General features: G+C 41.8%; 3 protein-coding genes across 6 annotated transcripts in view; all 3 read right to left on the minus strand.

Moving 5' to 3' along the window:
• Positions 1-24,514, minus strand: part of LOC102079798 (uncharacterized) — a 113,002-nt gene that overhangs the window by 4,335 nt on the left and 84,153 nt on the right. The window contains exons 2-3 of one of the 2 annotated variants that reach the window (XM_025905390.1): positions 22,223-22,227; positions 821-1,345 (exon numbers count right to left, since the gene is read on the minus strand). In XM_025905390.1, coding sequence (XP_025761175.1) covers positions 821-851 — 31 coding nt within the window. In that variant the 5' untranslated portion in view covers positions 852-1,345; positions 22,223-22,227. Of the gene's footprint in view, positions 1-820; positions 1,346-22,222; positions 22,228-24,514 lie in introns of those variants that run through there. The other variant, XR_003218976.1, reaches the window with a different exon arrangement.
• Positions 1,345-8,751, minus strand: LOC102079713 (low affinity immunoglobulin gamma Fc region receptor II-like). 3 transcript variants are annotated; one of them, XM_025905388.1, is made up of 7 exons: positions 8,664-8,751; positions 7,092-7,133; positions 5,186-5,452; positions 4,863-5,102; positions 4,587-4,784; positions 4,340-4,462; positions 1,345-2,243 (listed from the first exon to the last, which is right to left on the minus strand). In XM_025905388.1, exons 1-7 carry the CDS (start codon positions 8,692-8,694, stop codon positions 2,236-2,238), a joined length of 909 nt encoding a protein of 302 aa, XP_025761173.1. In that variant the 5' UTR covers positions 8,695-8,751; the 3' UTR covers positions 1,345-2,235. The 3 variants fall into 3 exon arrangements, with proteins under 3 accessions (XP_025761173.1, XP_019212714.1, XP_025761174.1); XM_019357169.2 differs by lacking the exon at positions 1,345-2,243 and adding an exon at positions 2,254-2,317; XM_025905389.1 differs by lacking the exon at positions 1,345-2,243 and having other exon boundaries at positions 4,363-4,462; positions 4,555-4,784.
• Positions 15,341-24,514, minus strand: part of LOC102081673 (uncharacterized) — a 93,214-nt gene continuing 84,040 nt past the window's right edge. Inside the window, exons 4-7 of the mRNA XM_019357173.2 lie at positions 17,189-17,428; positions 16,893-17,099; positions 16,072-16,197; positions 15,341-15,516 (exon numbers count right to left, since the gene is read on the minus strand). Coding sequence (XP_019212718.1) covers positions 15,509-15,516; positions 16,072-16,197; positions 16,893-17,099; positions 17,189-17,428 — 581 coding nt within the window. The 3' untranslated portion in view covers positions 15,341-15,508. The remainder of the gene's footprint in view (positions 15,517-16,071; positions 16,198-16,892; positions 17,100-17,188; positions 17,429-24,514) is intronic.

Raw genomic sequence — 24,514 nt, forward strand, 5'->3', positions numbered from 1 at the left:
CAGGTCATCAAGCACCGCTCATGAAAACTATCAGCATGCCTGACATGTGTCACCTCATGTAAATGATGGTTTGATGTTTATGCATTAGTAATGCAGACTTACATTTTATGTGCTTATTTAGAGTTTGGTGCCTAAACTGACCCAAACAGTGACTGATGGCAACATTTGGATCTGAAAACAAATCAATGAAGCTCCAGAGTCCTGAGAGGACGATTATTGACTCTGTCCATATAATGGAAAATTTGTTCGTAATAAAGGAAATATCGTCTACACAACAGACCCAATCAGAAGAAGCTTAACGCACAAGCTGTGGTTTCCTGTTTCATGAATAAGGTCGTCTGCCTTCATGTTCAGTCGTCATGTTACAGACACTAACTGGGCCTGAAGCTTCACTGACTCAGTCAACATGCTCGACTTCACTGCATTAGATTCAGATCTGAACATTCAGCAGGTTTTGGATGTTAATGAGACAAATTTGAATCATGGTAAAGACAAACTTTCATTACTATAAACCAGCAAGTTTGAAACTGTTTTCTGTTATTCACTGACTCTTTGTGTATTTGAGTTAAAGCGTGATGCTCATACATAAATATCATCTTGTTTTGTTTCCTGTCCAGCTGACCAGCTTTAAGGTGGAACCAAATAAACAAAAAAAGCAGAGGAAACTCTTCCTAAACAAAGCAAACAAGCAGATCTACACAGATTTGATTTCAGTGGAAGTTTCAGCTCAGTCAGTGATAGCTGACGATGTGTTCTCCTTTACAGAGTGTGGAAGCTGCTGTGCAGTAAATGAATGGATGAATATGAGTGTTTGACTCACCGAGGAGCAGAGACACACATGAAGTCTTCATGTTGTCGAGATGACGACTGACAGCAGAGTGACACCTTCAGCTTCACCACTTCCCTGTTAGCACCAGCAGCTTCGTCACGCTGCTTCATCACAGTGAGGCCGAGCCGCTGCTCCAATGAACTCAAAGAGAAACTCAAAGCAAATATTTTTATCTATCAGGGCCTTTTTTTATTCATAATTTACATGCTTCAAATCTGCCACATATATTGGAAATATAGTTTTAAATTTCACTTTTATGGAGATGACACTCAGCTGTATATTTCTTACAAACACAATTCCACCCATCTCGACTGCTGTTACGACTGCCTCATTGTTGCTCAAACGTTCTCAAACTAAACAGTAATAAAACTGAAGCTCTATGTTACGACTGTAATCTGTCATATGTGTCATCCTCTGCTGTATTTTGTCATATCAGTTTCATATTAATCCCTCAGTCGTCTCTGTCCTTTGGGGACATGAGCTGCAGAGCCACAGCTGGCAGGACCATTCATGTGGCTGTGCAGCCATTTGTTTCTCCTTTTCAATCGCATCATAATTATTACATTTTTACAGTCATTACAGAATTTCACTTTTCCACTACGTTACATGATAAACACTCATACACAGACACTCACATTTCTCTTACTCTGTCTCTCAGAAGCACACACACGGTAAAAATGTATATTTGTTTGCGTACCCCTGTCCACTCCAGCACTATATCCACACAGATAACAACATGAATATTAAATAAATAAAACAAAAACACTAACAGGAGGAGTCTACAGGGTCTGTGGTGCTCCTCTTGGGAAGCACCGCAGACACTGTAGACTCAAACATAACAAAGCATTCAGATTCGGCTGGCTCCAAAAAGAAAATCTCCAATCTCAGAGTAAAATGCTGAAAAAGTAGTTGATGCATTTATTACTGCTGGGCCCCTCCTGAAAATCACTTGCTGTACCCAAAGAGGCAATTGAGTCTGCCCCCTCTCTTCCTGCTCTAATAATCAGTATATCAAACAGGAAAGTTCCTGATTGATCATCTGCAGATCTGTCTGTTCATTAAATCTGTATTAAATTAACTGTATAAAACTGCTGAAATTACAGCAGGAGTTCAAAGTATTGATCAGATTGAAATGAAGGAAGCAGCTCCATCGTCGACGACCTTTGTCAGAGTTCAAGCTGCAGAGAATCAAACCAGCAGCAGTTTGACTTCTTCAGTTCCTCCTCCTGGTTTCTCTGGAGCAACTGGAAACAGGACGCCTTCCTCACTTGTTGCCGCCATGACTCCATTGATTGGATTAAATGGAAGTGAATGAAGAAAGGAGGAAGCTGATGACTGTCTGTAAATGTTCCCACGGTGAGACTGACACAGTGAAACGTGTCCACAGGAGCTCTGCAGGTCTGTCCTCAGCTTCCTGTTTACACAGAGAAACTCATCATTTCTTTCACTTTTTAATTTCTTCTGTGGCGTCTGTGGTTCCTTCACCTTCTGTAAAAATGGGACAGTTGAGTGTGCAGTCATGTGGCAGGTCACTCGGATGGTGAGGCATTTACTGCCCTACCAACTTAAAAAAAAAGACCTTATTAAAAGTCCACATTTAATATTTCAAACCTTGCGGTTGGATGAAAAAAGAAAACAAGACTTGAAACTTTGGGCCGAATTGTTAAACCGAAGGTCAGATAATAAAATACTTTAACCCCAAAATGTTTCTCGGTTTTCTATTGAATGGATTAGTCATCATCCACAGTAATGTTGTGTATATGTGTTTAGTGTGTAATAACAACGGGACATGAATATCACAGCACACCCTGCCTACCTGTGTCCTCACCCGGTCATGCACGTTGGAACAAACCAGTGTGTGACCGAACATCTGTGATTCATTTTCATCTCACTGTGAACTTGGAGTTCCCATCAAACCTTGTCTGCTGAACTCAATTCAAACTATTATTATTTTTTATTATTTTTTTGTTATTGATAACACTGAAGAACAATGTGATCCAATATGATTCAGCAAACCTTCAGGTTCAGTATCTGCTGACATGCACTCTCTGGACTCTGTTTCTCTTTACAGTCCACATCATTCAAACAGCTGTTAAACTAAACGCAAACAGATAAAACACTTCATGGTTTCATGGTTCATCATGTGTTTTACCTTTGATCATTTCTCACTGGTCACAACAAGGAAGCTCTGACATACAAAGATTTCAGCTTCTCTCATGAGTTAACCACACGAGCAGCACCTGTTCTGATGTGAGTGGAAAAAACACTCAACTCTGGGAACTACAAACTCAGGTGACTTCACCATGTACGTGCTTTTGCTTCTGACTGCTGCCCCAACACAGTGAACCGAAACATCCTCATCAATCAAAGTGAGTCTGCATCTTCCTCAGCTCCTTTCTCCTACTGAGTTCAACGAGGTGTAATTCTTGAACAAATTCTTCTCTCTTCATCTTCTCTTTCACAGAGTCTTCATTGCCTAACCCCTGTTTTTATGTGTATAACCCCAAATTTACATGCCAGTGAAACATCAGCTTGTGCTTTCATGTTGCATGCTTAGGTTACTGTTTAGCTTCACCTCAGCCTTTTATTTTCTGATGTTTTCATCAGCCTTGTTAGACGGCTCCCCTCTTGTTTATCTTCTATGTTCATTCGTGTCAGGATTTTGGGTCCACTCCTCAAATTCATAGTCTGCTGCTGTGACAAAATCTCCCCAAATCATTTTCACACTGGAGTTCAATCAGACAGTTCGTGCTGCATCGTCTCATACACAACAATCTTCCACATCATACACCAATCACATCCTTCCATTACAGCGTTCTGAGCTGCAGGATTGCTGCCATGGTTTTCTCTGACACTGACCCATTTTTACAAACAGCGACTCGACCACTGAGACCACAGTAAGGTTCAGACGTGAAACCAGTAACATGTTTTACTGTGAGACAGGAAACCAAAGAGAGCTTTTGTTTCATAAAGCTTGAACCTGTTGAGTCACAGTTCCTCTTTGTTTTGATGCATTTGAGGAAAATATAAGTCAATGTTTCCACGACCACAGTTTACCCCAATTCTAAAAAACACAGGGACCCTGTGCAAACACAGACTAAAGTCACAACAGGATGCAATGATTTGCAAATCTTATAAAACCCATATTTTATCATGAGATAAGAAATAAGCTGAGATAAGAAAACCACAAAGAAGAGGCTGATTCTGGAGCACGCTCACATGTGGCTTCTTCTTTGCATCATGAAGCTTTAACCTGCATTTGTGGCACGGTGAACAATGCTCACAGACAGCAATTTCAGGAAGTGTTCTTCCACCTGTTTGTGTTTGGGACCACCTGCTTCTTCTCCATTTGTGGATTCAATCCCTTTACTGTGTTCTATTTTTTAATAATATATGGTTTTATAAGATACACAAATGATTGCATTCTGACTTTATTAATACAACATCACAAAAGATGTATTAACCTAAGTGTATCTCTAATTTTCCTGCTTTTATCCTTCATTTCCGTACCTGTAGTGTTTGTCCTCAGGGTGGAGTAAACCATTTCTGGTTGGATGACTGGCATCTTATTGGATGACTCTCTACTGGTGACCTCAGAATAGGTGACATCATTTGAAGGAGCCTCATTGGGGACTAGGTAGAGCCATGAAGGCAGCATGAGAGTGATAAGATAAGAATCACTGATCCCATACAACACATACATACATGTATACTGCTTCACTTACAAGTGCTCAGTTGGGTCAGACAGACTCTATACCTGTGTGTTTCTTCCAAAGGAGCCGGACCAGAACCAGAACCACAACCAGAACCAGAACCACAAGAACCAGAGAAACCACAGCAACTACGATTGGGATGACGAAGGGCTGGAGAGGAGGAGGATGAAGAGAAGGAGAAGGTGGATAGGAGACATCAGTCTCTGTTGTTGTTGTTGTTGTTGTTGTGGGAGGAAGAGGACCTGCAGGACACATGATAAAGTGGATTCAGTAAATTTATCATCAGCTCAGCAGACAAGAAGTGATGTCAGTGTTCTGACCTCTGACCCCCAGAAAGCTCTGAGGAGATGATCCAAACTCATCAGTAGCGCACCAGTAGAGACCTTCATCAGACTGCTGCACGTTAATGGTGATGTTTTTCTCTGATTTAGTACTTACAGGACGCCCATTAAAGTAGAAATAAGCTGGGGCTATCACATTATTTTTCCCTTCACAGCGTAGAGTGACATCACTTCCTGTCTTCACAGGAAGTGCAGGGATCTCCAGGATCACAAGTTCATCTGAGGAAAAGACACACAGAGTGATGTAGAGGTGGTATAGCAGTGTGCTGTTAGTCTGATGATTAGATGAATGACTTCATTACCTGATACAGTGATGTTGACTTCTTCACTCTTCTCTCCAGCTTCACCTTCACACCAGTAAACTCCACTGACTGGTTTGAACTCATCAAAGAAACAGGATGAACCATTGAACCTCCCGAAGTCCCGCCCACCTGCTCCACATGACTCAGTCCCACTTCCTGTGTCCCTCTTCACCGTCCATCCATCAGAGCCCAGCTGACCTTCACATGTCAGAGACACTGAGGCTCCTGTGAAGAACTGCTGCAGGTTTGGACTGACGGTCAGAGAGACTGGAGGACAGACGGACAGTTTCTATCAGTGTTTACACTCAGTGTTTGTCCTGGGGTCCGTTCTTCGTACCTCGCTAAGTAAGTTAGCCGGATTTGAATGTTGACAATTTCGCGGGATCTTGGATCGTTCGGTTCTCCGAAGCTCATCTGGGACTTGCTGTCATAGCAACAGATCCGTAAGCGTAAACCTGCTCGGGAGCAGGCTTACTTTATGTAAACAGGATTAGATCGCGGCCACTCAGGTATGTCCGCTGCAGTTATATGAAAGCAAGAGCGATATTTCGCCACTGTTTTACCATAAATAAATATTATCAATGTAACTAAAGATAATGCAGCATTTGATTCTTTTATTGATTTCATACAGATACATACAGGTCATTTCCGAAAAAAAGGGAAATGTACTATTAATCATTCTATTACATGTAGTAGATCATGTCAGATGTAATTCATATTTTAGAGTAGTAATAGTAAATTACTACGTGCAATCAAAATGAGAGACCACGGCTATAAAAGCGAAGGTGGATTTGGGAAGTCTGTCGCAGCCATGTCCTGTCCGTTTGTACGCGAGCAAGGAAGGTGCAAGACTGATAAGGAGAGTTTACAGAATTTAGCGTATATTGCGGGATAGACGGGATCCTTTAGCTCGGCGCGACGGTGTGCTCATAGAGAGATATCGATTCTCCCGTGAGGGTATTATTTACTTTCTTCCTCTCTCTCTCTCTCTCTCTAATATATATGTATATATATATATATATATATATATATATATATATATATATATATATACTTACTGTACTGTATATACTTACTCCCGACTTACTGTGCATGCTTCAGTCACCCCTTGCATGGGAACAGGTAAAAGTGATGAAGTGTTATGTCAAACTACACACAAAAAAACCCACAATGTCAATAAATGTCACAGTACAAAAAGGGGTGTGACGAGGGGGTGCAGGACCACCACCTGTCTTTATTTGCTCTGCCCTTTTCTTGGTTGCTGTTATAAACAAACAGATTATTCCAGGGTCTCTTGTCATAGACTAAAAGCATAAATAAATAAATAAATATTACCATTCTGTAGAATATTCTTATATTTCACTTTTACTTTTTCCCATGTTCTAGTGGGTCCTGTTGTGGCTCTAATGTGAAAGAGGATATGATGTAATATAATATAATGTGGAATAAAATAATATCACATGATATAATGTAATATCATGGATCACTTACGAGTTTAATTTGTCAGCAACTTTCTGCCAGCCCTCTCTCCTTGCTTTTGCAGCCTTTGCAGTGTTCCCTTGCGTTTTAATTAAACTCTGAAACTCCTGATATCCCTCAATCAAGAGTTCTTGCTCTGCTGCCGTGAAATACTGAGCGCGCTCCTTCGACATCTTCGCCGACCAATCACAGGGTTGCCGATCAATGTTTCTACTATCGATGCGTAGCCCCTTTTAAGCCACCCAGTGATCTCAGATTACTTCATCCAGCTATACTAATCGTCAACAACAGGTGTGTTCGGAGAACCGGATTAGCGAGCTCAAAGTTAGCGCGATGATTTGATCTTGGATGTGTCATTTGATCTTGGATGTAGTAAGCGAGGTACGAAGAACGGGCCCCTGGACCATGGTGCACTGCATCTACTCACCTGCAGAAACAGTCAGTGCAGACAGCAGCAGCACACACACACCTGCAAATGGAGGTCAGAGGTCACTGAAGGTCAGAGGGCAGGGAATTGTAATCTGTTCTTGTGTGGTTCTGGAAACATCATTCAAACCTGACCAAGCAGATTTGGTGTAAAATGCTCGAGCTGAATTCAAATGGACTATTTTTCCTTTAATTTCTTTTTAGGCAGAAATTCTGAAATTACATCCACCTGCTCTCAACTCAGGCATTTTAGACTAAACCAACTTCAGAATTCTCAAATGAACCTCAACACTGTCTTCAGCTCTGGAGACCAGAATCAATGAATTAGAGACTTGGATTTGCACCCTTTAAAAATGCGTAGCTAGTGTTAGTGTGTTTATTTAGGAATCACAAGCCAAAACACTTTATTTATCACTATTGTTTTTTTAATGCATTGGATGATTAAAAAATCGGCATGTACATGGATCTCTTCCATTCAGAAATCTGCATGGCTGCAGCCAACTTCCCAGGAGAGCCTAACCTGTCCTAGCAGTTCACAGAGATTTATATCAGGACCAGTTAAAACTGGTGGGGAGAACCTGCTTGTTTTGCAGGCCCTTATTCTTTTGTATTGATACGTATGCAGGTTTCTAAGTAATCGTTCAGTAAGTAAAAAACTACAGATTCTACTAATCACAAATCAACATCAAACCCAACATTAGCAGGTTCCCATAGCCAGTGCTGCCGAAGGTAGGTTAGGCCCAGTTAGCTCTCCTCTGGCTTAGTAAAAAAGTAAAAGAGAGACATTTAAAAAAGCAATCAGAGTTAATGAACCATCAAACCATCGAGGTCACTGGATTAAAGTAAGTGACATTGGCAATATCAGCTGCTGAATGAGCAACCTGAAAAATCTGTTCAGTAAATGTAATTTTACAGTCAGTTGAGTCCCGCTTTTCTAAATCGCCATCAGAAAATTAACAAAGCATACAGAAAATTAGGAAAATCCAACGTTAATTCTGAAAAAACCAACTATCTTCAGTCATTTAGTTAGACTCAGTCAATCTGGTCTGAACAGAGGAAGTGAAGATTACAACAGGCAGATAAGGAGAACATGTGGTGCATGCAGCTAGGAGCCGTGGTTTCCTGAGTAAAGGTTCGCGTTTGATGAAAACAGGTCACTTTTCTCTTTATGTTACCGACACGACATGAAGCTTCAGCTCTGTGAGTCAGTCCAGATTACAGGACAGAGAAACACAGAGGTAAACTTCTAAACTCTGCAGGGTTTGAATTTTAAAGAGTTTATGCAACTGAAACAGTTTTCTGTCATTTGCTGTATCTTCATACACTTGAGTTAAATATGAGGTGTTTACAGGAAATTAGCATCACTACTTGATTTCTGTCCAACCACACAAACAAATATCAGATACAATCAGCCTTAGATAAACAAAAGAAGTAGAGTGATCACCTTTCTCACCAAAAGAAAACAACGTGAGAAAACAGTGAGAGCTTCCAGCTGCTGAAAATATGCTCTTTACCTTTAGTGTGTGTTGGAGCTGTGATAAAGAATGGAAGAAGAAGGGAGGGTTTGACTCACCGAGGAGCAGAGCGACAGATGGAGTCCGCATGTTGTCATGTTGGAGACTGACAGCAGAGTGATACCCTCAGCTTCACCACTTCCCTGTTAACATCATCAGCTCGTCACTTTGCTGCTTCTCCACCAGGATGAGCTGTTTCTAATACACTCGTCTTCATCAGAATCAGAGAACGTTTTTTAATCTCAGAGGGAAATCGAGTTATTATAGCAGCAAATATACAACAAACAACACAAAAAATGAATGTAGAAACAGAGATATGAAAACAAAACTATTCATTACTTCAACATTTAGATCACGTGATTAGGAGCAGAGGAGCGTCTTTTATTGGACTATTTGAGATTAACCTATAACTCAGAGGACAACAGTGTTTACTGTATGTTTTACTGTAAATGTGAACTAAAGGAGTAAATAGAACCTGTTCAGGATGACAGATGTAAGTTAGCAGTTTAGCTAAAATCTGACATGTTTACATTTTAAATAGTAACACCCATGTCCTTCAACATGAACTCTGTCTTTCAAGTTACATAGAAAAAATAGGAAATGATTGTTTTCCATCATTACTGCCTTCTTGAGGTCATTGCACAGCATTTCAATTTAACCCCAAACATTCATTTTCTTCTTTTTGAGCCACTCAGAGGTGGACTTCCTGCTGTCTTGCTTCATAAGCAAGTGTTCTTGAGCCTCAGGATAAGAGCTGATGGCGAGACATTCTCTGCTGGATTTTCTGGTTGACAGCACAATTCATGGCCTATCAAATGCTCTTACTCTGATGCAGATGTATTGAGACCAAACTCTCCAAAAAGTTCAACTTTTGTCTCATCAGTCCACAGATGCCTTGGACTGTTCTTGGGATCATCAGAATGTTTTTTGTGACACGAGGCTTTATGTTCCTTTTGCTCAGCAACAGGTTAGCTGGATGAGCATTCAGGAGCATGCAGAGAATTAATCAGGAGACAAAGAAACCCACCTAAAAATGTCATTTTCTTTATTTATATTCACAGCCTCAAAACCCATTTTACCCATTTACTGAGCATCTGTGGCCAGACTTGTAAACCTCTGTTCACAGACGCTCACCATCCAGTCTGGCTCAGCTTGAGCTATTTTGCAACAAAGAACAGGCAAAATTTTCAGTTTGTAGATGTGCGAAGCTGGTAGAAACATACCCCAAAAGCTGTATATTTAAATATTGGGAAGTGAAGGGTGATCACACAACCTCAAAGTACAAATTTTGACCGAATTTTTCTTCCTTTCAGCTAATTGGTTAATGTCATGTCAATCACAAATTTAACAATCCAGTGAGAGAACAGATGGGTTTGGCTGTTGGAGGGGTGCTTTACTGAGCTTCAGGTCCTGGAGGTAGTTCATTCTTATGGTCCTTATGGGCTAAAATTGTTGGTTCTTCAGCCTAATTATTATCAGGCTGGTAACAATAATAATTATTATTGTTATTATTCTTTTTCTTTTCTTTTTTAAAAGAAACAAACAAACAAAAAAAAACGAATCTTTTTTGCACACATACCTATTCTCATCTATAGATGCACAAACAAACATAAATGTTTTAGATATTTTGGTTTACAAGGTTACAAAACTCAGCTCACAACTAGGCGGTCAGATTTACAAGTACAAAATATTTATGACCACAATTTGAGCCCATAGATGTGTGTGTGGAACATCAGTTTGTGTTGAACATGTTTCACCTTCACGAATCCTCACAGACAAGGGAGGAGGAGACATGGAGGCACCAATGAGACACAAGGAGGAAACTGAAAAGAAGAAAATAAAGAAGAGTGAAATAAATGAGGAGACAAGGAGAGAGTAGGCAACGAGGGAGGAGTGAAGGGTGAAGGAAACTTTGAGACAAGAAGATAGAGAAATCATAGGAGGAGATGAAGTGAAATAAGAGAAGGGTAAAAAGAGTAAAGAAGCGATGAAGGAGACATACATAGAGGAGGAAAGAACAATGAGAATGGAGAAGTAAGAATGTGAGAGTGGGGAAGACATGGTGGAAGAAGGGAGGAGACAAGGAGGCAAGATGAAAGGAGACACATAAAGGATCAGAAATAAAGTAAATTTTGGACAAATTAATGTCTTTATTTTCAATCATGTGACTCGGAAGGGCTAGCCCGGAATAACATCTCTGGGCGCAAAATTGGATGACATCTCGGGGAGGCACACTGCCGTGAGTTCTCTGAAATTGGCTCCTTGAGCACAAGAAATGACAACATCACAGAACGCAAGTATGGCGAAGCTCGCGGCTCTCCAACTGAAGATTGAAAGACCAGTGTTGGACTGTAGAACTGCTTTGAAATTCATATGAGCTGTTCGCACTAAAGTAAAAAATACCATCACTTCATGCGGATACCCGGTATCTGTGCATTCCTGTATTATCCTTTTGTGTTACACATTTTGATGTTTTTTTCCTCGCTACCTAGCCTGACCTGTCTCCCCAATGTGATGTTTGTGTATTGTATGTAAGGTCGGCAAGGTCTGTCATCTCGGTTGTGGGCAAAAGACCTGCAACTGACAAATAAAGGCTATCTCATCATCTCATCTCATCACTTCCCTTGCCTGAAGATCATTACCTCTCCTCACCAGCAAGTCTGCAGCTCTGACCTCAGTTTCCTGTTTACACACAAAAAACCCATCATTCATTTTCCATTTGATCTTCTTCTTTTGTGGTGTCTGTAGGCCCCAAAGACCTGGGCTTTCGCCTGATGTGCCCAGTGACGCCATCCAGGTCGCACTGTCATTGTCCACATGAGCTCTAAAGTCTCCAAAGATTCACTGGATGAAGAACCCTTGAGTACCCCACCCAGTGACCCCCAAAAGACTGGCTGCTCTCAACTGTTGTTTGGTGCATAAATGCAGACCACAGTCAGGATCTGTTCGCTTTCCAAAGATAAATTAATTTGTTCCTGATTCTCTGGACGTCTGTGGTTAGTCCACATACAGGTACGCCCAGCCTACCTTCGTTCTCGCCTGTGTGGCGACGTCAGTGTCGTTGTGTATGAGTGAGTGAAGGACTGAGTTTGATTTTCACTTCAGTTTCTTTCTGTAAAACTGAACTCAGATTATTTGTATTTTTTTTTACTGAGAAAAATGCTTTTTTTCCATTTGTCCATTTTTGAAATTGAGGTGCTTTGATGGTCCAAAGCCCTGATCCTAACCTTGAATGAAATGTATTGGTGGGATTAGGATAGTATTGGGATTGGTGGGTGCATAATGTAAAGAAACTTCAGTGAGCTGAAGCAGCACTGTGAAGATGATCACTTTTTTCAGTCATCTTGAGATCAATGTCTCATGGAGGCTTCATCTGTGGTGATGGTAATGACCTACACCTGTATTCACACCTCTGCTTGTGTGATGACTCACATGATCGATATTCAGTCAATGGCCTACAGGACAGAGGTTAGTATCACAGTTTCAATGAAGAGACGGGCACAGTTACTCTAAATGACCTTTGCAGATATAAATATTTAGTTCTCTTCCTCTGGTTCTGTTTTTAATCTCACTGTAACAGCGGCAAAGCAATGTGAAGGGGACCAAATGGAAGAAAAAAAAAAAAAAAAAAAAAAAACACCACACGAGCCTTCAATTGTTTTCAAAGCTTTGAATAGCTTTTTTCCTGGTACAGAGGTTCTTTTGTCATGCTCACCAGGAACACATCTAGAAATAACCACCCGAGCCTCTCAACAAACCCCTCCTTAAACAGATGCTGGTCATACTATCACCAATAAAATGTAAAAGGTCTTCCCACCCCGACACAACCCAGCTACAAAAACCTGTACAGTGAAACATTGCAGTTATTTTGACACACCTCACAAATATCTGATTACAAACTGAAAATTCAACCCACTCCCCCCTCAGCTCTCATCAGATGGTTCAACCCACTATCAGTGGGTGATTGGAAAACTCCTTTCAGGTGAACATCATTAGGCCATAATCATGTGGGCACTCCATGACTGACTGACTGACAGACACATTGATTAATGGATTTCAAAACAAAAGCATAACAAAATCAAAACTTCCTATTAGACACTGTGCTCCCCAGCACCCTCAAATCACCTGTCAGAGAACAGGTAAATGTGTACTTGTTAAACAACTTCTAGTTGGCTGACTCAGATTGTCTCAGGTGTAATCAGCTGCTTCACCCAGAAGAACTGAACTGTTTCTTTCATAGAAGTTGAAACAGAAGCAGAACAACCAGAGAAACCACAGCAGCAATGACTGTGATGATGGAGGAGGAGGAAGAAAGAGCTGGAGGATGAGAATAGGTGGTGTGAGTGCTTGTTGTTGTAATGGAGGCTGTGGAGGCACAATCCTGTAACAGAAGGGGGAAACAGTCCTCAAGGTCCACCCAACTATATGCCACATTATGATAAACACAGGAGTCCTACTTACCACTCCCTAAAGGGCAATACTAAAATGAGCAGCTTTCCTGAGGAGATCTGCAGTGCTTAGCTGCCTAATGCTCTCAGCCACCTTGAGAAACAATGCCAAATACCTCCGTGTGGTAGTGAAGAGCAGCTGTTTCTTATAAGGCCGCTAGTTATCAGCTGGGAAGGTCTGGATGTTAGTGCTGCATTTGCGGGAATCACGTAAAATCCTACCCCAAAACCTGCTTCACTACACATAGGTTTGGATGGAGCGTGATGACAGGCCGGTGAGGCACGGAGAGACTTCCAGAGTGAAGGAGAGTTGTTCAAGGTCCAAGAGATGAGCTTGAGGTAAAGTAAGAGATGTGGAGAGTCCAGGAAAACTAAGGCACAGGAGAACAAGGGACATAAAAGCCAGCTCCAACATGGAGTAGCTGACTAACTAGTGGAGAAGGAACGTCAGTGTGAGGCTTAAATATCTCCAGCCTGATTGCCAAAAATCAGCTCCAGGTGAGTGGAGCAGATGAAGAGATTATGGGCCTGCTTGGGGGCGGATATCACAGAGGTTCAAGGACCTGGTGGAAATTTGCAGCCACTCACCTTGATTGCAACAGAATGACACACCAGTAAACTCCACTGATTTGTTGTTTGTTTGAGTTGTTGCTCCTCACTCAGGCTCTCGGCAGCTTTGGGTGAATAAAGGTACTGCAGGCAGGTCTTGCAAAATAAAGAAGCATAAATAATAATAAAGCTGTTTCATTGATGTTATTTGCAGGTTTACGTCCTGTTTGAGTCTCACTTTGCTAATATTTGAAGCTCATAATCAGAAAGTAAGAAAGCATACAAACTCTGAGAGGAATTAAATTAGACTCAGTTGACATGATGGAAAATTTGTATACAGAAGAAGAAGTGGAGCCTATACAACAAAGGCTGGTCAGACAAACATTTAGTACATGCAGCTAGCAGCTGTGGTTTCCTGAGTGAAAGCTGATATCTGATGATTGTTGGCTGATATCTATACAAACCATCATGTTACAGAAACTGAAAACACTTCTACTTGGTTTCCTCTTCACAACATGACAAACAAATATCAAGTAAAACCAAAACACAAAAGAAGATGAGTGAACTCTTCCTCTCGCCTGAACAACACATGAAACTGTGGACAGACCTGAACAGATTTGATTCTAGAGTCAGTCAATGAGAGCTCACACTCTGTTAGTGTGTCTGTCTGTGATAGATGAGTGAAGGACTTCAGTGTTTGACTTTCCATTTGATACTCCATCAGTTTTGAAAAGATCCTCAACAGCACTGATATGTAGCCCAAACCATGACAGGGCCTCCAGTGTGCTTTACAGATGGCTGTAGTCTCTCCTGGCCTCATCTCTACATACTGCTGCCAATGATTTCCATGTTTCTCCATTTTTCTGTTGTTGAGTTTTGTAGCCTCAGTTTCCTGTTCTTAGCTCAGAGGAGGGACATCCAGTCTGGTCTTCTGCTGTCCATCTGCTTCAAGGTTCATTATGCTGTGCATAGAGAGATTCTCTTCTGCAGACCTTGGTTGAAACGTGTTTATTTGAGCTATTGAAGCAGTTTGACCATTCTCCTCTGAGCTCTGACATCAAAAAGTTTTCAGTTTATGAAATACTCAGACCAGACTGTCACATTAAAAGTTACTTATATCACCTATTTCCATCACTCTGATGCTCAGTTTGAACTTGAGCTGGTCGTCTTCACCATGTTTACATGCCTTAATGCGTTGGTGTGCTGCCAAGGCAAGTTGAACAGGCATACCTAATAAGGTGGTTGGTGGTCTGACTGTCACAAAAGGAAACCCTTCATCTGTGTGTTGATCAGAGTGTGTCTGAGAGCGCGACTGAAAGATTTTCAGATAAGAAATCAGATGTTCTTCAGGTTCAGGATGACTGAGCTGTGTAACTTGTCTCATTGTGATTGATTTCATTGACCTCCTTAATGTTTCAAAGTAAACACACAGATTTACCTGCTTTAATAAACATGTTGTTAATATGTTGCACATAAACTGGGCCATGATCACTGTTGTTTTTGTAACGTTTTATGATTTGACTCATGCCAGAGTTTCACAAAAAAATGTTCTTCTTTCTTTTAATCTCATTAGGATCTCTTCTTATTAATTTCACTGATTGGGGAATTATTGGTAGCAGAGAAGTTCAAAGGCCATTAAAAAAATAAAATAAAAATCACCAAGTAAACTAACAGCTGGTAATTATGTGCATAGCAGTCTAACACAAATGTTTTAGAAACATCTCAAAATAAAGGCCTCTGTAAAGTATTCTTTATTTTTATCTTTTATCTCAAGCACATCTTGAAAACATCCTCCATAGAAAAGAAAAGCTCTAAAAAGCAGGTGGGAACTGAGGATCTGCTGATTTGGGAAAGACAGAAATCAATTTCTTTTAAAGAGTCTGGACAGCCCATCAGGTACTTTCTCCTTACACACCTGAAAAATGAGAGAGAGGAGATGAGATGTACAGAAAACAGTGCAGGGCATGTAACAATACCCCCAGCCCACTGTAAGTAAGTGATTTATAATTTTAAGACAAGTAATATAGAGTCAAACCATGCACAAGCTTAAATAATGTTGTTGAAAAACATTGAAGGTTTGCATAAGAACCACATGTGGGATCTGATTGGTGCCGAACATTGGGTAACCCAGGCTAGAACCATATAAATGACCTCTTTTTAAACAGGGAGAACATGTGTGAAGAACTTTTGAGATAAAAGGAAGGTTAGAGATTGGCCTTTAATTAGCCAAGACAGCTGGGTCTAGAGATGGCTTTTTAAGTAACAGTTTAACTACTGTTAGCATGAAGACCTGTGGTACACAGCCGATTATTAGAGATAGGTTGATCATATTTAAGACCAAAGCATTAATTAATGGTAGAATTTTTGAGGAACAGAGGTTTCAATGAAAATAAATAATGTGTAAATATAAATGTTTATTTTCACTGATTTTATTTTTTACCAGCTTATTAGTTCATAGCTGAGTGTTTACCTGCAGTGTTTTTCCTCAGACTGGAGAAAACAACATGTGACTGGATGACAGAATTCTTATTGGCTGATTTCCTAAAGGTGACACCCTCATAGATCACTTTACTCAGAGATGATGGCAGAGTCGTTCCTGCAGGAAAGAAAAGAGACGAGTACTTGAATGTAAGAGATAAAGTCAGAGTCCAGCTGGAGCTGAACATGACTGTAAGGTGGTGACCTTCACAGAGAAGCTGATTCAGAAGATTCAGCGATCAATGATTTTGGTTAAACTAAGTGAAACTACATTCACTTTAACAACCAGCAGATTCAAACTCACATACTTCTTATTTTGATGTCACACTGCTCACCCCTGTTCCTCTGTACACACTGGTATGTGAGTATAATACGCTCACAATGAAAAACACATGATATATAACTCTGAGAAAAATAATTTTCTGAACAAACATTTTTAATATGAACATTTCCTAAACGCTTAAACAAATTTAGAGGGAAAAGAAACGTTTTGGCTAAATGCCCCCAAAATTATAAACAATCGACAGATTTCATGTCGGCTATGATGTAATAGGCTGAAGTTTGGGCCTCTAGAGCCAATCAGTGACCTCCAGCAGTTACCCAACATGGATGTTTTGTATTGTGATGTAATTTTCTGGGGATATTTTGTATTTTTCATGTAGATAATATTTACTGTAATCACACAATGAGACAAATGTTAAAGCAGACATTTCAATAATATGTTACAGTATGAGACAAAGAAGTGTTTTGGTTTTGCATGTTTTGAATGTTTCATCACAAGCTCAAACACACAAGCTTTGGTACACTTCATACCTGTTTGTCTCCACCCTGTCAGCAGAACTACAACCAGAAACAGATCCAGAAGACACAGAAAAACTACAGCTGCCATGACTAAAACAATGGAGGAGGAGGAGGAAGGAGGAGGGGGTGAAGGATGGGAGATATGAGTTGTGATGGTGGTGGCTGTTGTTGTTGCTTTTGCTGTTGTTTTTGTAGTAAAGGAGGCTTTGGTTGGCGGACCTGCAGGAGAGACGATGAAAGTGGGTCGGTCAGTTTATCATCAGGTCAGCAGATTGTCTTTAAACAGGAAGTGATGTCAGTGATCTGACCTCTGACCCTCAGATAGCTCTGAGGAGATGATCCAAACTCATCATTAGAACACCAGTAGAGACCTTCATCAGACTGCTGCACGTTAATGGTGATTATGTGCTCTGATTTAGGTCTAACTGGACGTCCATTACAGTAGAAATAAGCTGCAGCTGGGCCACCAGTTTCCTTTTTACAGCTTAGAGTGACATCACTTCCTCTACTCACAGGAAGTGCAGGGATCTCCAGGATCACTTCTTTATCTGAAGAAAAGACACAGAGTGATGTAGAGGTGGTATAACAGTGTGCTGTTAGTCTGATGATTAGATGAATGACTTCATTACCTGATACAATGATGTTGACTTCTTCACTCTTCTCTCCAGCTTCACCTTCACACCAGTAAACTCCACTGACTGGTTTGAACTCATCAAAGAAACAGGATGAACCATTGAACCTCCCAAAGCCCCGCCCACCTGCTCCACATGACTCAGTCCCACTTCCTGTGTCCCTCTTCACCGTCCATCCATCAGAGCCCAGCTGACCTTCACATGTCAGAGACACTGAGGCTCCTGTGAAGAACTGCTGCAGGTTTGGACTGACGGTCAGAGAGACTGGAGGACAGACGGACAGTTTCTATCAGTGTTTACACTCAGTGTTTGTCCTGGACCATGGTGCACTGCATCTACTCACCTGCAGAAACAGTCAGTGCAGACAGCAGCAGCACACACACACCTGCAACAGGAGGTCAGAGGTCATTAATGATAGAGGTCATTTAAAAACACTCTTACTGTCACGGCTGCGATAGCGAGGTTGTGAGAGAGGACCTAAACACTGGCACTAGCTTGGATGTGAGTGAGCTTTGTTAACAAGGTTGGTGGTACAAACTGAAACATAAAGGTTATGAAAAGAACCTAAGCATGACCTATACTGGGAAAACTAACAAAACAGACCTGAAACCTGGAGAAACTCAGGGAGACAACACAGACAACAAGCAGAAGGAAACACAGGACTTATACACATAGTGGAGTAATCATGGAATAGGAGACAGGAGGGAAACACAGCTGGGAGTACAACGACACAGACTCAGAGACGCGGACTTTACACAGAGACCTGACCACATTGGAACACAGGGAGCACAGAATAACATGAGGGGCAAAGAGATCAAAACCTAAGACACAGACAGCAATAACATCAGGGAAATAAATAATAAACAATTCAACTCGCTGGGTCACAGACCCAGGACCATAACAGTTACTGTAATTTTACAGTCACATAGTCTTTGGCTGTTTCCAAATTCAGAGGCCGCATTTGTAGGCCCATTACATTGCTGTAAGGCTGTCCAAATTCAAAGGCTCCTCAAAATGGGGCCCACAAATGTGTCCTCTGTCTACCCAGATTTGAAGGATGGGTCTGGCATATCCTTCAATGCCCACCATATCCCAAGATTTATTGGTATTCTAAAGTTAAAGAAATGTTTTGGAAAAAATGACGGATGGTCGGAGTGAAATGGTCAAGAAAAAAACTTTTAAAAGTAAGTACTACGTTTTAGCTCACTCCACTCCATCATCTGAGGCTCAGCTGGCAGAGGATGAACAGTCGGTGTTCTCAGTCAAAATATGAGTCTTAAAACAAAACAATGCAAATTGAAAAAAAAAAAAAACGTACTTGCAATCCTCCGAAACACTGGGCAGTTATTTACATCCGTTAATGTTTAAAACAAAAAACACAGTTTGCCATTAGCATCTGTTAATTGGACATAAAGTATCTGAATTTCAGGAGCAGGACCACGCCTCCAAACACAGCCTTCGGATTCTTATCTATATATGATCCCCCAGTTCTACAAGCTCTTTGTTCTCATTTTCATTCTTTCTTGTGCGAACACCTTTCGAGGAGGTCTTTAACACAGTTTATCACACAAGTGTAACACACTTTTACTCAGCTTTCCATTTGCTTACAATCGCCGTCTCATCCGTCAGTACATCAGATGAGGAACTACTCAGCTCTGCTTCATCACTTTCCCTCCAGGAATCCAAGAAACTCAAACACACCAAACATAATTCAGAGAGACCGAATGACACGAATTGTCCCGGGAAAGGTTCTAGCAGTTTTCTTGCCCGCCGACAATCCGCAGCAAGCTCACCTGCCAGCAAGTAGATGGACATCAGTGCCGGACCCAGAAGCCACTCCATACCCACGCTTCCATAAGGTCTCCCAAATATCCTTTCGTTAAAGATTCAGACTGGACCGTAGCCCGGTTTCAACTGTTTCTTAACACTGCACATCTGAATGTCAATCCAAAGTTAAAATTGCAGCTCCAACAGAAAAAGATACTGTGTACCTTGTAGTTCCACCCACCCATCAGCGCCAGGTAGCAGGGGCAAGCTCAGTTCTGTGCACTTGCCTCCAACCACCATTTAATGTACAGCTGGAAATCAGTTGCTGGTTCCATGCTCTACTGCTCCTCCATTCCCGTTTATCTCTGCTAGGCAGAGGAATGCCAGATTCTTCTCTATCCGTCATTTGCAAAAGGCAGCAAGTTTCCTACCACCGAGTTGCCAGTTTCTATGAGTCTATCATTGCAAAAAGCAGCTATGTACCCTTCTGGCACCGAGATGCCAAGTTATTTCTTTATCCCTCATTAGCAAATGCAGCAGCAAGCTTTTTTACCAATGAGTTGCCAGTTTTCCTTCCCTCTATCCCTCTTTTGCAAAATGTTGCCACTTGCCTTTTGGCACCAGCATGCCACATTCTCTTTTTGTAACCCTCTTTTGCAAATTCAGCAGCAAGCTTTTGGCAGCGGGATGCCAGGTTCTCATCTCTCATAAGCTTTTCTACCAACAAGTTGCCAGTTTCCCTTCCCTCTATCCCTCCCTTGCAAAATGCAGTAGCATGCTTTTTGGCACCGAGATGCCATTTTCTTTTTCTCTATCCCTCTTTTGCAAATGCAGGAGCAAGCTTTTGGCATGGGGATGTCATGTTCTCTTCCCTCTATCCCTCCTTCACAAACACAGTAGCAAATTTTTCTACCACTTGGATGCTTGTTTTTCCACATTGAGGTCTCCAAGCCAACCCACGGTTCTGACAACATCCAAAATGACATTATCATCTTATATGAGGTTTGGTGGCTCTCTGCTGGGCTCTCTGCTGATTTTGTGGGTTATCATAATGGAAGGCGGTTCTCCTCTAATCAGTCTTTCAATTCAACCATCGCTTCCATAACTGCTCACCATCACCTCTTTTTGTTTCAGAAATTGGCACAGTAGTTACCGCTACTTTACCCAAGGTAAATTAACCAGCAAGGCACCCCCTCTCCATCTTCTACTCCAAGACAAGCTCCCGTAGGCTTTTGAGCCGTCAAGCCATTACCTCAAGTCTTAAAATCTCTGCATGCATCACTGTTATAGCTTCAGTTCAGGGTCGACCAACATCTCTACCTGATTGAGGGTTCCTCTCATTCATCCATTAGGGTCTTTTGTTGTCCGAAATTTTCTTTGATCTCTTCTCCCACCATTCCTCCCTAATTTTCTGAGCTCAATCACTCCACTCTATGGAATCCTTGACTACCTTACCGAGGCCATGGCTGCTTATATTAACTAGCCTGCCTACCAGTTATATTCCTCTCCTTTGAGTGGCGCAGTCACTTTCGGTTCACTTTCTCTGCTCATGTTTTTGTCCTGTTTTCTTTTTCTCACTCCAACTGGTTGTGGCAGATGGCTGCCTGTCCCTGAGCCTGGTTCTGCTGGAGGCGCCTAGAGCCGCCACCAGTCCCCTCAAAGCCATTCACTTTTTTCTAATAAAAAAGCTGTCAAACCTAAAATGAGGATGTGGGCCCAGCTAGTGATTCTCACTACCTGTAAGTCACAGCATTAAGGCCACCTGCACCAATGATTTGACAGTGATGAATGTGATAGAAACCTTGTATAATGTTAACCAAATTGCAAAGTTAAAAATAAATTTCAGCAGGTATGATCACACCTGTGATTGTGCAAATAGCAGAAAGAGAGGGGGAGACTGTGCTGCAGCGACTGTACAATCTTCCCTTAGTGGGTCAAACAATCAATAGTCACAGCGTTGCAAATAATAGAGTTGTATGGCACTGTGCATGACTACAGCATGCACGTGAAAAGCCCATTTCCATAAAGAGTTCCATTTAACTTTTATTTGCAGGCTTAAGTTATGTTTCAGTCCCACCACTTTGCTGTTTGAAGCTCATAATCAGAAAAATAACAAAGATGAGGGAAACTTGACTTTAAATTCCAAAGACATCTTGCAGTAGTTTATTAGACTCAGTCCACATAATGGAAAATCTGGTGTTAGAGGAAATAATGTATTCTGTACATAACAGAGGAGATATAATCAGAAGAATCTGCTACGCGCAACAAGCAGCTGTGGCTTCCTGAGTGAAAACGTTTAATGAAAAAAGGTCATCTGTATGTTCTTCATGTTCAGTCATTGTGTTACAGACGATAACTGGGCATGAACTTCAACTCACTGATTCAGTCCAGATTACATTGTGGACTTCACTGCGTTAGTCCAGAATAAACCACTGATAGTTCTGATGGATCCTCCGCAGGTTTTCAGTTTTCAAGAGACAAATTTTAATTAGGGTAAAAGTACAGTTTCATCCAGCATGTTTGAAAATCTCTTTCATCATTCGGTGCCTCTTAATGCGAGTGAGTTTAAAGTGTGAAAATCATTATAAGAAAAGAAAATCTTGTCTCAGTGTTTGTCCTACTTCATGGTTAACTATCGAATGAAACCAAAAAGACAAAAGAAAAATTCTGCTCACCTAAATGAGATGAACTGAACAAACTTTATTTTAGAGGAACTATCAGCTCAGTCTATGAAAACTTACGACTGATAATAATATGTGTTCTTTCTTAAGTGTGTGAAAGATGCTATAAATTAATGGATATGAATGACTGAGTGTTTGACTCACCAAAGAGCAGAGACACGGATGAAATCTTCATGTTGTCGGGATGACGATTGACAGTAGAGTGACACCTTCAGCTTCACTACTTCCCTGTTACCATCACCAGCTTGTCATGCTGCTGCACCTTTGCTGCAAGGCTGATGCGCTGCTGTGATGAACTGCATGAGATGTGTTTATGGCAATTCAAAGGAAACATTAGTTTTTAACTGTAGAGTTTATTTTTTTCATTCGGTAAATAATACAGAGTCCTTTCATAACATTTAGCCCTCACTCTTTTGAAAGCTCCATGCCTTTTTATACAAAAAAGGAAAAAGTAAATAAAAAAAAAAACCAAAAAAAAACCAAAGTCTCAGTTTAAACACTGCATCACAGTGAACCTTTCGTTGCTTCAATTAAAGTAACAGTGAAACTATGAAAGCACCTCACCACACAAAAAGGCGCATTAATATCAAATGAATATTGTGGAGGGGAAATCAGTAGAGGACAGGAAATCACTACCTTATCATCCCCATGATGATAAGGTAGATATAGATATAGTCAGGCTCACACACTTTGCTTGGGCTTTGGAGAGGGGCTGGACTCTGTCTCAGTCTGGAGTTGCCCTTGGTGAGAGGCGGCGGGCTGGGTGGGTTGGTCAAACCTCAGATACACGCACACATAGACACACATACAAATAGAAGACGAGACCCAAAAGATAAAACTCTGTCAAGTGTTCTCTGCCTGTGAGGAGCCTACACTTGAAAAAGACCAGACTTTGAATTTGTACTTCTTTCAGCCTTTTGAAAGGATAATTTGTGAAGTCAAATGGTGCAGCAGGATTTGACCTCTTTTCAGGTAAGTTTCCCATTGCTTGCTTACAGGTTCTTGCCTTTGCCTTCTTGCAGATGATGCACTGGTCCACGACCTTTTGGGCAATAATTCTTCCTCTGACAACCCAAGCCTTCTTTCTCATCCGCAGTAAGGTTCCTGCCACTCCGTCATGTCCCTCGCTGTGTGCTTCTCTGGCAAGGAGGGTGGATAACCAGGCTTGGAATGGTAGAAGGGGAACGGCTTTGCGGTCTTCTTTGAAGGTCTGGATTCTGCCACCACAAACTAGAAGTCCACTTGTTTGGTCTCTGTAAACGACTAGTCTTGTCTGTTGTGGTGCTTGGGAAGTTGACGCCCTCTTGTGCTGCTAGGCAAAGGTCTCGAAAAGCATCTCGTCTCTCACTGACTGTGAGGACACCCAAAGATGGTACTACCTCCCACTTTTCTTGGTCTCTGGTCCTGGACCTCATGAACTTTTTGGCAACCCTCCAGACCCACGCCACGGTCCCAATCAGCCTTCTCAGGTTGCTGAATCGCCTTTCGTCGATTAGCTGTTGGGTTGCTACTCCTGCCAGTGGTCTTCTCGACTCTACGTGTACTGAGTCCTGAGCTGCATTGGTGTGGATTCTGGTAAGGACCGCAACAAAAGCCTTTTTCTGTAGCTTTGTGACCTTTTCTCGAGCTTGGGCAGCGACTTCTCCGGCAGATTTCTTCAGCCACTCATCTTCAGGAAGTTGGAGAAACTTCGGACCCGACTGCCACTCGGAGTCCTCGGTTAGGGCATTTGGACTGGCCCTCTGGTGAGAATGTCTGCAATGTTTGCTGACCCGGGAATCCACCACCAATCTTGGACATCAGTGCTACTCTGGATTTCACCAACACGGTTTGCGAAGAAGGTCTGGAAACCGTAGCTCTCACGCTGGATTGCACCCAAGACGGTCTGGCTGTCGACGAGGTGGTACCATTTTTTGACCTGGATTCTGCAGTGCCTCTGGAAGTAGGTCTTCAGACGGGCAGCAAAGACGGCGCCACACATCTCTGCTTTAACAGGATCGCCTTTATGGTCGAGAGGCGTCAGTTTGGCTTTAGACTCTAGTCTCACGATGACACTATGGCTGCAACTCCAGCGAAGGTACATCACTGCGCCATATGCGTGTTCACTGCCATCAGAGAATGTGATGGCACTGGGCTCTGCACAGGGATCTGGTGGAGTCAGGGCTCTAGTGAAATGCAGTTTCTTCAGGTCAGCATACTCTTCCAGAAGCTTTATGGCATCTTCTCGGAGACCTTCAGACAAGGCTGCGTCCCATGTGTCTTCGAGGCGGTACCTTACTTTCGCTTCTTGGAAAGCTCTCCTTACCAGGATGGCACCCTTCTGTTTGACAGGAGTCACAAGACCGAGTGGGTCATATAGGCCGGAGACTTGGCTTAGCAGTTCTCGCCTGGTTAGTGGATCAGGTGTTTGCTCTCTGACTTCTTCTCTGAGCAGGTCTTGACCAAGGCGCATTTTCCTCCTTTCCTTTGAGAAGTTCACTGCAACCATGATATGAAGCTTGTCATCATTGATGGTGTAGCCAAGGCCAAGGGCTTTGTTGTCATCTCCCGTCAG

The sequence above is a fragment of the Oreochromis niloticus genome, linkage group LG3 (assembly GCF_001858045.2).
Source record: "Oreochromis niloticus isolate F11D_XX linkage group LG3, O_niloticus_UMD_NMBU, whole genome shotgun sequence".
NCBI lineage: Eukaryota > Metazoa > Chordata > Actinopteri > Cichliformes > Cichlidae > Oreochromis > Oreochromis niloticus.